Source organism: Phocoena sinus, chromosome 1 (assembly GCF_008692025.1).
Source record: "Phocoena sinus isolate mPhoSin1 chromosome 1, mPhoSin1.pri, whole genome shotgun sequence".
Classification (NCBI taxonomy): domain Eukaryota; kingdom Metazoa; phylum Chordata; class Mammalia; order Artiodactyla; family Phocoenidae; genus Phocoena; species Phocoena sinus.
In genome coordinates, this window is record NC_045763.1 from 82,008,207 (window position 1) to 82,026,198 (window position 17,992).

Below are 17,992 nucleotides of genomic sequence, written 5' to 3' on the forward strand. Positions count from 1 at the left end.
TGTATGTTTTTAGTAATTTATCAGTTTCTTCTAGGCTGTCCAGTTTGTTGCCATATAATTGTTGATAGTAGTTTCTTACAATCCTTTATATTTCTGTGGTATCAGTTGTAATATCTCCTCTTTCATTTCTTTTTTTTTTTTTTTTTTTTGCTTTTTTTCTTTGATTGATTGATTGATTTTGGCTGAGTTGGGTCTTCATTGCTTGCAGGCTTTCTCTAGTAGTGGTGAGCAGGGGCTACTCTTCGTTGCGGTACGTGGGCTTCTTATTGTGGTGGCTTCTCTTGTTGCGGAGCATGGGCTCTAGGCACACAGGCTTCAGTAGTTGTGGCACGCAGGCTCAGTAGTTGCAGCTTGTGGGCTCTAGAGCACAGGCTCAGTAGTTGTGGTGCACCGGCTTAGTTGTTCCATGGCATGTGGGATCTTCCCAGACCAGGGCTCGAACCCATGTCCCCTGCATCGGCAGGTGGATTCTTAACCACTGCGCCACCAGGGAAGTCCCTTCTCTTTCATTTCTGATATTGATTTGAGTCCTCTTTTTTTTTCTTGGTGAGTCTAGCTGAAGGTTCGTCTGTTTTGCTTATCTTTTCAGAACACCAGTTCTTATTTTCATTGATCTTTTCTGTGGTCTTTTTATAGTCTCTATTTCATTTATTTCTACTCTGATCTTTATTGTTTCCTTCCTTCTTCTAATTCTGGGCTTCATTTGTTCTTCTTCTAGTTCCTTGAGGTGTAAATTAGGTTTACATGAGATAGTTCTTGGTTTTTGATGTAGGCATTTATCACTATGAACTTCCCTCTTAGGACTGCTTTTGCTGTATCCCATACCTTTTGGTATGTTGTATTTCCATTTTCATTTGTCTCAAGGTATTTTTTTTAACTTCTTTTGACTTCTTCTTTGATGCATTGGTTGTTCAGCAGCATGTTGTTTAAACTCCATATTTATGAACTTACCAATTTTCTTCTTGTAATTGATTTCTAGTTTCATATCATTGTGGTAAGGAAAGACACTTGATATGATTTCAGTCTTCTTAAATTTATAAGACTTGTTTTGTGGTATAACATTAACTATCCTGGAGAATATGACAACTATTAGAAGGGCCATCTAGATATGTAATATCCAGTGTCCAGTATGGTAGCCACTAGCCACATATAGTTATTGAGCCCTTGAAATGTCTAGTGCAACTGAGAAACTTAGTTTTAGAACTTACAATTAACTTAAATTTAAAAACTTATACTCAGTTCAGTTATTGGAGAGTGTAAGGATGTTTGGAACAGTTTGATTATGCATATCTACTTTTTCAACTGTAAGTTTTATGAAGTCTAATTACAGATCAATGATTTCTAATCAAAGTTAAGCATTTGAATTGAGATGTGCTATAAATGTAAAACACCAATTTAGAAGACATTACAAAAATATAGGGAATTCCCTGGTGGTCCAGTGGTTAGGACTCCAGGCTTTCACTGTCAAGGGCCTGGGTTCAATCCCTGGCCGGGGAACTAAGATCCCACAAGCCGCACAGCACGGCCATAAGTAAGTAAGTAAGTAAATAAATAAATAAATAAAATTATCTTCAGTCTTTTATATTGACTGCATGTTGAAATAATAATGCTTTGGGTATATTTGGTGAAATAAAATATATTATTAAAAGTTTTAGTTTAAAAAAATTGTGGTACTAGAAGATTTTAAACTATATATATTTCTATTGGGCAGCACTGATCTAGACCTTGGCATATCACAGTTAAGAACAGTGATCACAATCAGTTAATTTTTTTCTTCATACCGAAGAAAGGAAAACATAGCTATGTCAGAGGGTTCTCAACAAACACTGTGCTGTTCTTCTGGCATCGTCTTACTTTCCCTCCGATTAATCACTTGTATATTTGCTTTATTTTTCTCATAAGATCATAAATGTCTTTTTTTTTAAGTTTTGTAACTTAATTTTTTTTATTGAGGTGTGGTTGATTTACAGTGTTAATTACTCCACACAGCAAAGGGATTTGGTTATACATATATATATATATTTTTTTTTTTTAATTCTTTTCCATTATGGTTCATCATAGGATATTGAATATAGTTCTCTGTGCTATACAGTAGGACCTTGTTGTTCATAAATATCTTGATTACAGTGACATGGGGATTTTTATATTCTTAACAGATTGTCATACCCTTAACATATATGTTTCATATTAAATTGAAGTAATTGTCAAGCACGCTATTTTAATTTGATCTTAGATGAATAGTTGAATTTAGTTAATCTGTTATCCTATTTTTTCTATTTTAGTAACCTTTAACTTAAGTTTAGTAAAGTTATGAAGCCTTTGGAATCTTTATTTTTGATCTATTACTATATCAAAATATATTGCTTTTCTTCCAAAATTTAGTTGACATCTGTAGACATATACTGAATCAAATATTTGTTTTAGGATATAAAGATCAAGAATGCAGATTCTTGGAAAAGTTTAGGCAAACCAGTCAAAACATCAGGGGTAGTGAAATCATCAGATGAGCTCTTCAACCAATTTAGAAAAGCAGCGATAGAAAAGGAAGTGAGAGCTCGAACACAGGAACTAATACAGAAACATCTGGAACAGAATACAAAGGAACCAAAAGTATTTCAAGGAAATCAAAGGTCTGTTATTTACTGGATTAATGGAGGCTTTGAGAGATACAGACATGTATTTAAAATAAATTTCGTTTTTGTAAGTGTCTATAATTCAGCTATTTAGTAAATAGCAAATTATATTTAGAAAAAGTAAATTTTTATTGATTTTTTAAAAATTGGTAAGTAGTAGTATCTATTTTGAAGGGGATACAAATAATCAAGTGATTGAAGAAGCTATTAAAGATACCAATATTGCTAAATTATAAAGATGTCATTATTTTCCGGAAATGTCATAATATTTCCATTCTATGTGTAAGAAGATGATGGTAAACCTTGGTCATAGTTTTCTAAAACCTTCTCTTCATTAACATAGATTGCCCGATGTAAAATTTGACATCAAAAATACTAAAAATAATGTCATAACATACAAAAAAGGGTACCTAGAACATTGCTTTATATTTGTCATTTAACAACGTATCTTCATAATAAAACTTTTAAGGAGCTTGAAACCTACTTTGAACTTCACTGTTTCTTTAAGGGACCATGGCTTCACTCTAGAATCTTTTCCAAATAAAATGCAAAACAAGTGTCTTGGAGAAGAGCAGAAAGAACATCAGCAGTCACTGGAAGCTCAAGATGGAGGCAAACTCTGGCTTCTCAAAGACCGTAATTTAGCAAGGGAGAAAGAGCAAGAGCGGAGGAGAAGAGAAGCAGTAAGTGAATTTTAGTTTATTAAATCTAATGAACAAAGGAAAGATTTAACAGAGCAGTGTCTTTACATGTTCAAAGATGTATTCTGGGTGGTTCTTCAGTGACAGTTACCTCTTTGGTGAGGATCAGGTTCTAAAATCAGAGAGTAAAATTAAAATTTCATAGTCAAAAGACACAAGCATAGTGTAATAATAGAATATCAATCCTGGAGGCTACTAGACTTTGAGTTCAAATCCTGGTTCTTCCATTAACTAGATGTTGGAGCCTGGGCTATTTATTTAACCTCCCTGTGCCTCAATTTCCTTATTTGTAAAGTATGGATAATAAAGGTAAAAGGTGAAATGAATTTACATGTATTAAGCACATCTGAAAATGCCTGGCACAGAGGTAAAATCACTTCCTGTTATTACTGTTGAAAAATCCATAAACTGCCTATGAATTGCAGCTAAAAAATATGCCATCTGTCCCTAGTCAGTGTTTATTTAGTTGAACACTAGATGAAGAAGTTATATGTCAATTATATCTTAACAAAACTGGAAACCAAAAAAAAAAAAAAAGACTTGTGTTTAAGGAGTCCTTAATATTTAAAAACTGATGTTTTAAAAAGTAGAATTAATTCCTTTTTTTTATTGCGGTGGATTATTCTTTTATCTGTGGACTATTTAGAAGTGTGTTATTTAGTTTCCAAATATTTGGAAATTTTCTGGCTAGTGAAAATAATAGAAAATTAGTGATTTCTAATTGAACTCCATTGTGGTCAGAGAACATACAATGTCTTGAATTCTTCTGAATTCACTAAGACTTGTTTTATGGCCCAGATTATGATCTACCTTGGTAAATATTCTGTGTGCACTTGAGAAGAATGTGTATTCTGCTGCTGCTGGGTAGAGTATTTATTAAACAGGGCAAGTTGGTTGGTAATGTTTTTCAAGTCCACTAAATTCTTGCTGATTTTCTGCCTGTTTGCACTATCAAATACTGAGAAAGGACATTGGCACCTACAATGGTATAATTATAGGTTTGTCTTTTTACCCTTGTAATTCTATCAATTTTATTTCATGTTATTTTGAAGCTGTTATTAGGTGCATAGACATTTAGAATTGTTACATCCTCATGATTAATTGACCCCCTTTCCATTACAAAATGATCTTTTTTACTCCTGGTAATATTATTTCCTGTGAAATATAACCACTTCACCTTTTTTATGACTAGTGTTGGCATGGCGCAAAAATTTTTTCCATCCTTTTACGTTTAACTTATCTGTGCTTTAAATTTATTTTCTTACAGGCAATATGTAGTGTAGTCTTGACGTAAAAAAAAAAAATCCAATCTCTGTCTTTTTTTTTTGTTTGTTTGTTTTGTTTTTTTTTTTGCATTACGCGGGCCTCTCAGTTGTGGCCTCTCCCATTGCGGAGCACAGGCCCCGGACGCGCAGGCCCAGCGGCCACGGCCCACGGGCCCAGCCGCTCCGCGGCACGCGGGATCCTCCCGGACCGGGGCACGAACCCGCGTCCCCCGCATCGGCAGACGGACTCCCAACCACTGCGCCACCAGGGAAGCCCCAATCTCTGTCTTTTATAGGAGTGTTTAACCATTACATTCAATATGATTATTGATATGGTTACGTTTGAGTCCATCATCTTGCTTTTTTTTTTTTTTTTTTTTTTGCGGTACGCGGGCCTCTCACTGTTGTGGATCACAGGCTCCGGACACGCAGGCTCAGCGGCCATGGCTCACGGGCCCAGCTGCTCTGCGGCATGTGGAATCTCCCCGGACCGGGGCATGAACCCGTGTCCCCTGCATCGGCAGGCGGACTCTCAATCACTGTACCACCAAGGAAGCCCCATCTTGCTATTTTTTGATGTGTGTCCTCTGTTCTTGTTATTTTTTTTCCCCTGCATTCTTTTAGATTAATCGTATTTTTTATGATTCCATTTTATTTCCTTTATTGGCTTATTATCAATAACTCTTTGTTTTGTTACTTTAGTGGTTGCTTTAGCGCTTACAATATATACTTAAGCTTGTCACAGTCTTCTCTTAAGTTATATCACACCACTTCACATTTAGTGTAATAGCCTTGCAATAGTGTACTTCCATTCGCCCCCTCCTAGCCATTAGGCCATTGTCTAAGCAGTCAAATTGTCTCTAAAAGTTTTAAATGACATTTTTAAAAAAAACCTTGTATTTACCTACGTAGTTACCATTTCTAGTGCTCTTTATTGATTTGTCTAGATCCAGATTTCCAAATGGTATAATTTTCCTTTTCCCTAAAAGGACATCCTTCTAACATTTCTTGTGGTGTGGGTCAGCTGGTGATGAAATCTTTCAGCTGTTGTGTACATGAAAGTATCTTTATTTGGCCTTTGTTTTTCATTAATAGACTTTATTTTTAAAGTGTTTTAGATTCACAGCAAAATTGAAAGTATAAAGCGTTCCCACATATTCTCCCTTTTGCCGCACCAATTCACAATCTCCCCCACCATTAACATCCCGCTTTAGTGCAGTACATTTGTTACACGATCTGTGAACCAACATTGCCACACCATTATCAATCTTATTTTATCAAGGAAAGTCCATAGTTCACATCAGGGTTCACTCTTTGTGTTGTGCTTCTTATGGGTTTTGACAAATGTATAATAACATACACCAACCATTATGGTACCATCAGAATACTCTCCCTTTCCTGAAAGTCCGCTGTGCTCCTCCTGTTCACCCCTCCCTCCTGAACCCCTGCCAACCACTGATCTTTTTACTACCATAGTTTAGCCACTTCCAGAATGTTGTATAGTTGGAATCATACAGTATATATACCTTTTTCAGATTGGCTTCTTTAACTTAGTTATATGCATTTAAGTTTCCTCTATGTCTTTGTAGGTTGCTAGCTCATATCTTTTTAGTGCTGAGTAATATCCCATTGTATAAATGTACCACAGTTTATCCATTGACAGACATCTTGGTTGCTTCCAAGTTAATCACTGGGTTTTCATTAATTGTTTTCTTCATGTTTCTTGTGCTTTGTTGAACTTACTGGAGCGATGTGTTTATAGTTTTGATCAAGCTTGGAAAAATTTGGGGCATTATTTCTTCATATTTTTTCTGTTTCCCCCTTTTCTCCTTTTTTTAAATTTGTTTATGGCTGTGTTGGGTCTTCGTTTCTGTGCGAGGGCTTTCTCTAGTTGTGGCAAGCGGGGGCCACTCTTCATCGTGGTGTGCGGCCCTCTCACTATCGCAGCCTCTCTTGTTGAGTAGCACAGGCTCCAGACACTCAGGCTCAGTAATTGTGGCTCACGGGCCCAGTTGCTCCACAGCATGTGGGATCTTCCCAGACCAGGGCTCGAACCCGTGTCCCCTGCATTGGCAGGCAGATTCTCAACCACTGCACCACCAGGGAAGCCCCTCCTTTTTATCCTTTTAGTGACTCCAATTACTTTTGTATTAGGCCACTTGAAGTTGTCCCATCTCAGACATTATAGTTGTCATATCTAGAAGATGATTGGGGTCTTTTTAATGTTTTTAGTATCTCTATTAAACTTTTGAACAAATGGAATACGGTTATCATAACTGTTTAATGGGTTCTCTGCTAATTCTGACATTTATGTCACTTCCAGGTTGGTTTCGATTGATTGATTGATCTCCTTTACAGATAGTGTTTTTCTGCTTCTTTGCTTACCTGGTAACCATTGATGCCAGATGTAAATTCTACCTTATTGGGTGCTGGATATTTTTGTAATCCTGGAAAACTCATGTGAATTCATAGGACATACAGAAACATTAGTTCCAGAAGAAAAAATCCACTGGCTTTGGCTGTGATATTGATTATGATACAAGTAAATTTCCTAGGAAATAATATAAAAAAGTTTTGTCAGCCTCTTATCTATAGTATGAAGGCAGAAACAAATTGCATTTAGCAGTGTTGTAACATATGGTGGAGTTTACTTTAGAGCAATATGGTCTTATAGAACTTTCTACAATTACAGGAATGTGCTTTATACAATTAAATATAATAGCTGCTAGTCACATATGGCATTGAGCACTTGAAATGTGGCTAATGCAACTAAGGAACTAAATTTTTCATTTAATTTTAATTAATTTAAACAGCAGATTTTTTATATTGTTTTATTTTTTTGTTTGTTTTTTAGGAGTTCTTTATTAAAGTTTAATTAGTACTTTAATAGAAGTATTTCTCTAGTGACCTAGGAGTTTTTCCTTTTGGTACTCACAAGGGCCTGACTTCAGTCACCCACAAGTGATATCTCAGCAACCTACCTGCCATCTAACAACCCAACTAGGTAACCTGATATAACTTCTAAGCCCCAAGCATTTTTCTGGAACCCACTGAAATGTGACTAAAAATGCCATCTCTAGCAGCTTGACATTTGAAAACCTGACTTTGGAGCTACCTACTATCATTCTTGACAACCCAAACTCTTATGCTGCTGCTACTTGACAGATCCATATTGTAAACAGCTGCAAAAACTTGACGTCTAGCATAAGCTCCCTACCAGAGCTTATTGCCAGTTCCTTTGACCCAATTTTTGATCTTAAATTTGAATGGCTGAAGTGTATATTAGGACCATATCCAGGTTATGGTGTCAGCTGCAGAGAGCCTTAATATTTAAATTGTGGTATCTAAGGTTAATTGGTATAGGCAATAACCAGTTAGATATCAATAAGTATTCCACTAGTTCAGATTTAGTCAAAATGGAAGAGAATCTAAAATAAAGTACTTTTATTTATTCATTTTTTTTAAGTTAGTTTATTTTTTAAATTGATTCATTTATGCATTTTTGGCTTGCCGGGTCTTCGTTGCAGCACTGGGTCTTTGTTGCGGCACACGGGCTCTTTTTTGCGGCATGTGGGCTCAGTAGTTGCAGCTCGCAGTCTTAGTTGCAGTATGTGGGATCTTAGTTCCCCCACCAGGGATCGAACCTGGGCCCCCTGCATTGGGAACATAGAGTCTTAACCACTGACCACCAGGGAGCTCCCAAAGTACTTTTACTTTTTATTTAAAAAATTTTTTTTATTGGAGTACAATTGCTTTACAATATTGTTAGTTTCTGCTGTACAATGAAGTGAATGAGCTATATGTATACCTATATCCCCTCCCTCTTGGCCCTCCCTCCCATCCCCCCCCATCCCACCCATCTAGGAAGTCACAGAGCACCGAGCTGAGCTTCCTGTGCTTTATAGCAGGTTCCCACTAGCTATTTTACGCATGGTAGTGTATATATGTCAATCCTAATCTCCCAGTTAGTCCCCCCTCCCCCCCTCCCCCCCCAGCCCCATGTCCACAAATCCAGTCTCTGTGTCTGTGTCTCTATTCCTGTCCTCAAGTAGGTTCACCTGTACCATTTTTCTAGATTCCACATATATGCATTAATAGACAATATTTGTTTTTCTCTTTCTGGCTTACTTCACTCTGTATGACAGTCTCTAGGTCCGTCCACATCTCTACAAATGATCCAATTTCATTCTTTTTTACAGCTGACCAATATTCCATTGTATATATGTACCACATCTTCTTTATCCATTAATCTGTTGTTGGACATTTAGGCTGCTTCCATGTCCTGGCTATTGTAAATAGTGCTGCAATGAACATTGAGGTACATGTGTCAAAACCTTTTGAATTATGGTTTTCTCAAGGTATATGACCAGTAGTGGGATTGATGTGTCATATGGTAGTTCTATTTTTGGTTTTTTAAGGAACCTCCATACTGTTCTCCACAGTGACTGTATCAATTTACTTTCCTACCAACAGTGTAAGAGGGTTCCCTTTTCTCCACACCCTCTCCAGCATTTATTGTTTGTAGATCTTTTGATGATGGCCATTCTGACTGGCGTGAGGTGATACCTCATTGTAGTTTTGATTTGCATTTCTCTAATAATTAGTGACATTGAGCATCCTTTCATGTGCCCCTTGGCCATCTGTATGTCCTCCTTAGAGAGTTATCGATTTAGGTTTTCTGCCCATTTGTTGATTGGGTTGTTTGTTTTTTTGATATTGAGCTCCATGAGCTGTTTCTGTATTTTGGAGATTAATCCTTTGTCTGTTGTTTCATTTGCAAATATTTTCTCCCATTCTGAGTGTTGTCTTTTCATCTTGTTTATGGTTTCCTTTGCTGTGCAAAAGCTTTTAAGTTTAATTAGGTCCCATTTGTTTATTTTTGTTTTTTTATTTTCATTACTGTAGGAGGTTGGTCAAAAAAGATCTTGCTGTGGTTTATGTCAAAGAGTGTTCTTCCTGTGTTTTCCTCTAAGAGTTTTATAGTGTCCAGTCTTACATTTAGGTCTTTAATCCATTTGGAGTTTATTTTTGTGTATGGTGTTAGGGAGTGTTCTAATTTCATTCTTTTACATGTAGCTGTCCAGTTTTCCCAGCACCACTTATTGAAGAGGCTGTCTTTTCTCCATTGTATGTTCTTGCCTGCTTTGTCATAAATTCAGTGACCATATGTACATAGGTTTATCTCTGCTTTCTATCCTGTACCATTGATCTATATTTCTGTTTTTGTGCCAGTACCATATTATCTTGATTACTGTAGCTTTGTAGTACAGTCTGATCCTCCAAACTCCTGAGGGTCCCTCCAGGCGTGGGAACACCTCCCCTCTCCCAGCCACCCCTCAGGAGCGCCAGTCCCATCCAGTCTCCACTCCTCCCCACTCGCTCCCCTCCATGTCCTACCCGGTCACTCAGGGGTTCCTCCCATCCCCTTGGGTGTCAAGGTCCCCCACCAGTGTCTGGTATGTGCCCTAGTTGTGGGGAGACATGAACTCTGTGTCTTTTTACTCTGCCATCTTGACTCCAAATTTCCCAAAGTACTTTTAAACAAAACAAGTTTCATTACATATTTTTGGAATTTTGCAGTATGTTTGGATACTTCTAGGAGTATCAGTGATATTTAAACTAGGACAGTATATCCAACTTTCATGGAGGGTTAAAATAGAACTTTAAAGAAACTATTTGGGCTAGATATTTGGTATGCTAAGAGCTGGCATTAGGAAAATAGCCTGCGCTAAGATCTAAGAATTTACCCTTTTGTCTTAAGGCATGTCTAAAGAAATTTTCATAGTTTTTAAGAGTCACACATAGCTTCTTAATATCCTTTTGGTAGCTAAGTCATAATTCCAAGTCTTCTTCCACATAGCCAGAGAACACTGATTCCCATCCAGGAAGTCAACCAACTGGTTGCAAACTGGTGCTTTCACCTACTATTCTGGGCTGCTACTCTTCACTGATTTCAAAAAACAAAACAAAACATTTTTTGAACTTTCCTAGTTGGTATCATTTCAGATGTGGCAAATACTATCTAACTTGTATCACAAGGACTTTTAGAGAAGGCTTCAGAGTATAGTAAGAAACATTTGTTTCTTTTGTCTTAATTAGCTTTTCCTATACTTTAGCTTATTTTATTTAGCTTTTTAGCATTTAATAAACAACATTGTACTGAGTGTTATACATGCAATCTGGTTGCTCTTCGTAAATATCTGTATATAAAATAAACTTGGGGCTTCCCTGGTGGCGCAGTGGTTGAGAATCTGCCTGCCAATGCAGGGGACACGGGTTCGAGCCCGGTCTGGGAAGATCCCACATGCCGCGGAGCAACTGGGCCCGTGAGCCACAGCTACTGAGCCTGCGCGTCTGGAGCCTGTGCTCCGCAACAAGAGAGGCCGCAATAGTGAGAGGCCCGCGCACCGCGATGAAGAATGGCCCCCGCTTGCCACAACTGGAGAAAGCCCTCACACAGAAACGAAGACCCAACACAGCCATAAATAAATAAATAAATATTAAAAAAAAAAAAAAATAAATAAACTTGGTTAGATCATTTGCCTTAGGTTACACAGTAATTGGCAAAATCATGGAAAGCCCTTGGCTTTATACATAGTATAGTTCTCCCACATAGGTAAGATACTGGTTCATTCAGAAAATAATTTTATGTGTCTAGCACTGTGTTGGCTGGAGAGATACATGAAACCACGTAATCTCAGTTCATGTTTATATATTAACACTGAGAACTTTATTGGAGAGATAGGTTAAACTTGTTCTTTGTGTTCTTGTAAGTTTTAAACTTATTTTTATTTATTACATGAACAGTATTTTAACAAAAATCAGATAGTATTTGAACAGATATTAAAAGTTATGTATAAACTCATTATGTTAAATAAATTGCATTCATTTTGTATGTTCCAAATGTTGCATTACCATTTTTTCATATAGATGTAACATAATGAAGGTATAAACTTTTTAAGTAACATTTACGTTTTCTCTTCTTTTCTGCAGATGGCTGGTACCATTGATATGACTCTTCAAAGTGACATTATGACAATGTTTGAAAACAACTTTGATTAAAACTAGGTTTTTTAATTAACCATCAACTTAAATGAATAATACAAAAGATTAAAATGCAAATGGTAAAATGATTGCTTTCAGACACCAAGATACCAGTCTTATACTGTATTTTGACTGCTCTAAGATGATTAAACAATTTTCACTTAACGTTTTTTAATAGCTATATGTTCATTTTTTTAATGACATAATTTACAGGAAATTTTACAGTTCTGGATCCCTAAAAATTGAATAAATTCCCAAATGTTATTCATTTTACAAATAGTCTACTATATATTATAGGCCCTGTCTAATCAATGAAAATCCTAAAGAGATGGTGTCTTCCTGTTTAAAATATGAAGACTATACAAGGGTATCAAAAATATAGTTCTTGTTGAGTTTCTAATTTTGCTTTTTAGAGGGAGTTGTCATTTAATGGAGTTCAAACCTTATTTTATGGAGTGATGGGCCCTTTTGTAATGCAGATGTTTCAGTATTTTATTTATTTTTTAAAATTGAAGTATAATTAACCTACAACACTGTTATTTCCAGGTGTACAACATAGTGATTCAATACATCTGTACATTACAAAATGATCACCATGAGTTTTTAACTTTTAAAACAAATATTTGTCTGCCTTCAAAAATATTTAGAACCTCTAACAAACCATACTTGGTTTCTTTGAGTGTCAGGTTACATAAGATTCTCTATTGGTTCTATATTCAAAATTTATATTACCTACGGTTTGAAAGATGTTGAATTTGAGGCAAAATAGCAGTAGATATTAATTATGTATGCAAGTTTTTATAAGAATCTATACATTTCTTAATATGCATATGTGATAGCAATGGAAATCTAAAGTTTTACTTCACTAAGTATTTAAGTCTGTAAAATATTTTTGTTTCATCATTCTCAAGTTGGAATTATGTATAAGTCATGTATATCAGCTTCATGTATTTTAAAATTTTGGACTCTTGAAGTGTAACATTCAGGCACTATTCCAGTATCATCTAAAGTGAAAATTCAAAGTGTATGTGTATTGTACAAAAAGAAAGTTTTCTTGGCTTCATTTATTTTTATAATCAATATGATAATTTTTTGAAATATCTTTAAACTATTGACCATTTTAAAAACATGATTAACTAGTAGCTAAAATGGTGATGATACCTTCATGAAACATAGCCAGAATTAAAGTGAAAATCATACCTATACCTATTAAACTATATTTTTAACCAAGAAATTAGTATGCATATATTAAACAGCATGCATTGTTTTTCCTAAAAGATCATATAGATATATATTCTAATCTTTATTTATATATATAGTCTTAGATACTTCAGAAATGCATAGTGGTTACCTCTAGGTGATGGGATTACAGGATTTTTTTTTTGCTTTTTGGTTTTTTCCATTTTCTGTAGACTTTTCAGTATTTTCTGGTTCATTTAAATATTGATTGTGTAATGATTTTATGATCTGTGGGAAATTTTCCATTTTGAAGAGAATAAAAATAGTAAATAAGAATTTAGTTCTGTCACATACACATTAAATCTTTCAACAACTGCCTTTCGATAACTAATAAAACTGCTCAATGAATGATCTTTGTCTATATCTAAAAAGAAAGTTCAGCTTCATTAACATATCCTTTTACATTAAATGGCTTACTTGAGGTTTTCCTATAAACATTTGCAGCAGTCCTTATAGAGAGCTGTGTTATGGTGATCAGTGTTTAGTTTAACCAGTTTCACGCTTGAACCTTCACTCAGTCTGTAAGGGGCCTGGCACATTGCAGATACTCAACAAAATTTTGGTAGGTTGATTGAAGGCAGTTCTGCAGAGAAATTATTGATGTATGACTGATCCTTCCTATGTTATGCATTATTTTTTAGTACAAAATTGGCTTCTCTTAACTTCTTGCATGGAGTTTACTTGTGTTAACAACATTCTCTATATAATCAACCTTTTTGCTTTTTTTTCCTTTTTGTTCTTGAGTTGTTCTGGAAGTGTGGTCCATGGACCAGCTGCATCAGCATCATCTGGGAACACGCAGATTCTCAGACTTCAGACTTACTAAATCAAAATAGGCCCAGCAACCTATAGTTGACCCTCCGGGTGATTCTAATATACACCAAAGTTTGGGAATCACTCCTCTAACTGAACCCTGGCTCTCTCCTACAGGCTGTCATTTAGTACTTGTTTTTCCACTAATGGTTTTCTTATCTTGGGAGTGCTTCTTGCAGACCTTTCTCTCCTTCCTTAAATATCCCAGCTTTAAGTTTTTCATGATCATCAGACTATACCACCCATAGTCATTTAGCATCCCTGGTTCACTCCTCCTCGTTCCCCAGAGATTTTAGTCTCTGTTTCACTGTCACTCTCTAATTGATGCTTCTCAGTCCCTTGACTTCTCTGCTAATGACCTTAATATCTAATCAACTTTAGCGACTCCTTTGTCATTGCCAACAACTATAACTCTTCCTTAATCTCAGTTTCAAGCATCCTAGTCTCTCACTATTTACTCCTGTCTTTTTCTAGCTTAATCTGGAAAGGCCCTGACTCCAGCAATCATTAGACCTCACTAGGACCTACGATCCTTTAACCCTAGTGCCTTTTCACAGTACCTCTCCCCTCACACCCTCACATCTCTCCTCATCCAGAGTCTGTAGTACATTATCATTTATAATCGCTCCCTTGCATACACTGTCAACTCCACTGTTCCTTTCTTTGTTGAATTCACTTGGCAAAACTCCAGTCTTTATTAATCTGCCTGCTTGGCACCAATGAAACTGGTTAGAGAAAGACATACACCTCTAGCAAGAATAACAAAAAGAAAAAGACACAAATCACTACAGATCCTATAATCATTGAAAAGATAAAAGAGGGGCTCCCCTGGTGGCACAGTGGTTGAGAGTCCGCCTGCCAATGCGGGGGACGCGGATTTGTGCCCCGGTCCGGGAAGATCCCACATGCCGCGGAGCGGCTGGGCGCGTGAGCCATGGCCGCTGAGCCTGCGTGTCCGGAGCCTGTGCTCCGCAGTGGGAGAGGCCACAACAGTGAGAGGCCCACGTACCGCAAAAAAAAAAAAGATAAAAGGGAAATACTACAAATAACTTTACATTCATAAATTTGAAGAAATGGACCAATTCCTCAAAAAACATAAACCATCAAAACTCAATGTGAAATAATCTAAATAGCCCTGTACCATTAAAATTTTTTAATTCATAATTTAATGGCTTCTGAAAAAAATCTCCAAGCCCATATGATTTCACTGAAAAATTATACCAAACATTTAAAGAAGGATTAATACCAGTGTTAAACAATCTCTTGGAAGAAAAAAATCTATTCTAGAAAATGCCTCTTCCAGAAATTGGCCTATTCTGTAATTTTTGTCAACAGGACACATTTTATCAACAGGAACAGGGAATACTTCCCAACTCATAAGGCCAGTAATACCAATACTACAATCAAAGACAGTACCAAAAAAAAAAACAAAAAAGCTGCAGACCATTATCTCTAATGAACTTAGACACAACAATCTTCAACAAAATACTAGCAGACCAAATCCCATAATGTATGAAAATAATTCTACTCCAAGTGTGATTTATTTGAGTTATGCAAAAAAAAACCCAAGTTATACAAATTGGAAATGAATAAAACTTTTTGGTGTATTTTTATTTCTTTAGCTATAATTTCCCAAAATGTTAAATAATAGAAGCAATAGGAGTCATTTATATTTCCAATTTTAAAATGGCTGCAGGATTTCACCATAGGCTATTTTTGGGGGGTAACTATAATGTTTAAACAGTTTCTAAATTAATCTTGCTTTAAGGAACAGCTGCTGAATTTTTGCACATGATTTTCTACACAGAAAATCCAAGAAATCTAAAAAAAACTACAGCTAATAAGTGATTTAAGTAGGGTCACAGGATACAAAATCAACATACAAAAATCTGTTCTCTGCAGGCTAATGAGCATGTGAAAACAAAAACAGTAACGTTTATAATCACTCGAAAGAATATGGAATATTTAGGTATACACTTAACAAAACGTGTACAGGATCTGTATGCTGAAAAGTACAAAATGCTTATGGAACAAATCAAAATAGAAAGACCTAAATAAATGAAGAGGCACACTGTGTTCATTAATTGGAAGACAACATAGTAAAGATGTCAGTTCTCTTCAAAATCACATCCTATCAAAACCCCAGCAGTTTTTCATAGACCTAAACAAGCTTATTCTAAAATGTATGTGGAATGGGAAAAGCACTAGAATACTTAAATAATATTGACAAAAAAGAATAGCATGAGGAATCATTCTGTGTGACATTAAGGCTTACTAAAAAGCTATAGTGAGGACTTCCCTGGTGGTCCAGTGGGTAAGACTCCGAGCTCCCAAAGCAGCGGGCCCAGTTTCGATCCCTGGTGGGGGAACTAGATTCCGTATGCATGCTGCAGCTAAGAGTCCGCATGCTGCAACTAAGAAACCCACATGCAGCAACAAAGATCCTGTGTGCCACAACTAAGTCCCTGTACAGCCAAAATAAAATAAAATTTTAAAAAACTACAGTAATCAAGAAATGTATTAGTGAAGAGGTAGACCCAGAGATCAGTGGACTAGAACAGAATAGGGAACCCAGAAGCAGAACCATAAAAATATGCTCAATTGATTTTTGACAAAAGTGCAATTCAGTGGAGGAAGGATGGAAGGATAGTCTTTGTGGGGTTTTTTTAAGTTTATTTTTGACTGTGTTGGGTCTTCGTTGCTGTGCAAGGGCTTTCTCTAGTTGTGGCGAGCAGGGGCTACTGTTTGTTGTGGTGTGTGTGCGCTTCTCATTGTGGCTTCTCTTGTGGAGCACAGGCCCTAGGCACACGGGCTTCAATAGTTATGGCACATGGGCTCAGTAGTTGTGGCTTGTGGGCTCTAGAGCACAGGCTCAGTAGTTGTGGTGCACGGGCTTAGTTGCTCCGTGGCCTGTGGGATCTTCCTGGACCAGAGACTGAACCCGTGTCCCCTGCATTGGCAGGCGGATTCTTAACCACTGTGCCACCAGGGAAGTCCTGGAAGGATAGTCTTTACAACAAATGGTACTGGGGCAACTGGATATCCATAGCAAAAAAAAAAAAAAACCAGACAATCTCAACCTAAGTCTCACATCTTATACAAAAATTAACTCAAAAATGCATCTTGGACTTAAATGTAAAATGTAAAACCATAAAATTTTAGGAAAAAAAACAAGAAAAATCTTTAGGCTCTGTGTGTTAAGCAAAAAGATTTTAGACTTGATACCAAAAGCATGATCCATAAATGAGAAATTGATAAATTGGATCTTTTCAAATTAAAACTTTTGTTCTATGAAAAGATAAACTACAGATTAGGAACAAGTATTTGCAAACCACATACCTGACAAAGAAATATCATATACAATAAAGAACTCTCAAAACAATTGTAAAAATATTAAGAAATGGGCAAAAGACATGAACAAAATTTCCTCAAAGAGAGGATACCTCTTTTCATATACACATGAAAGCATGTTCACCATCATTAGCCATCAGTGACATGTAAATTTGAACTGCAATGAGATGTCACTGTATATCTATCAGAAAGGTTAAAATAAAAGAATAGGGGGCTTCCCTGGTGGCACAGTGGTTGAGAGTCCGCCTGCCTATGCAGGGGACACGGGTTCGTGCCCCGGTCCGGGAAGATCCCACATGCCATGGAGCGGCTGGGCCCGTGAGCCATGGCCGCTGAGCCTGTGTGTCCGGAGCCTGTGCTCTGCAACGGGAGAGGCCACAACAGTGAGAGGCCCGCGTACCGCAAATAAATAAATAAATAAATAAATAAATAAATAAATAAATAAATAAAAGAATAATGACGACACAAAACGCTGGCAAGGATGGAGAAAAACTGGGTCACTCAGATATTGCTGGTGGGAATATAATGGTAGAGCCACTCTAGAAACCAGTTTGCAGTTTCTTACAAACAAAACATGCAAAGCCATGTGACACAGCAATTGTACTCTTGGGCATTTATCTAAGATAAATGATAACTTATGATCACACAAAAATGTGTACACTAATGTTCCTAGCAGCTTTTTTCATAACAGTCAAAAACATCCAGATGTCATATAATAGGTAAATGGTTAAACAATTTGTAATATATACATACTGTGGAATACTACTCAGCAGTAAAGAGGAATGAACTATTGATATATACAATAACTTGAATTTATAGGGAATTATTATGCTGAGTAGGAAAAAATCCCCAAAGATCATATACTATATGATTTCACTTATATAACATTTTTGAAATGACAAAATTTTGGAAACAAAGGATAGATTAGCAGTCACCAAAGGTTAGG

At 36.4% G+C, this 17,992-nt stretch overlaps 1 protein-coding gene across 1 annotated transcript in view; it reads left to right on the forward strand.

The window, feature by feature from the left end:
- Positions 1–11,661, forward strand: part of BRDT (bromodomain testis associated) — a 48,717-nt gene extending 37,056 nt beyond the window's left edge. The window contains exons 15-17 of the mRNA XM_032641909.1: positions 2,425–2,630; positions 3,142–3,316; positions 11,593–11,661. Of these exons, the coding sequence (XP_032497800.1) occupies positions 2,425–2,630; positions 3,142–3,316; positions 11,593–11,661 (450 nt within the window). The remainder of the gene's footprint in view (positions 1–2,424; positions 2,631–3,141; positions 3,317–11,592) is intronic.
- The last annotated feature ends 6,331 nt before the right edge of the window (positions 11,662–17,992 follow it).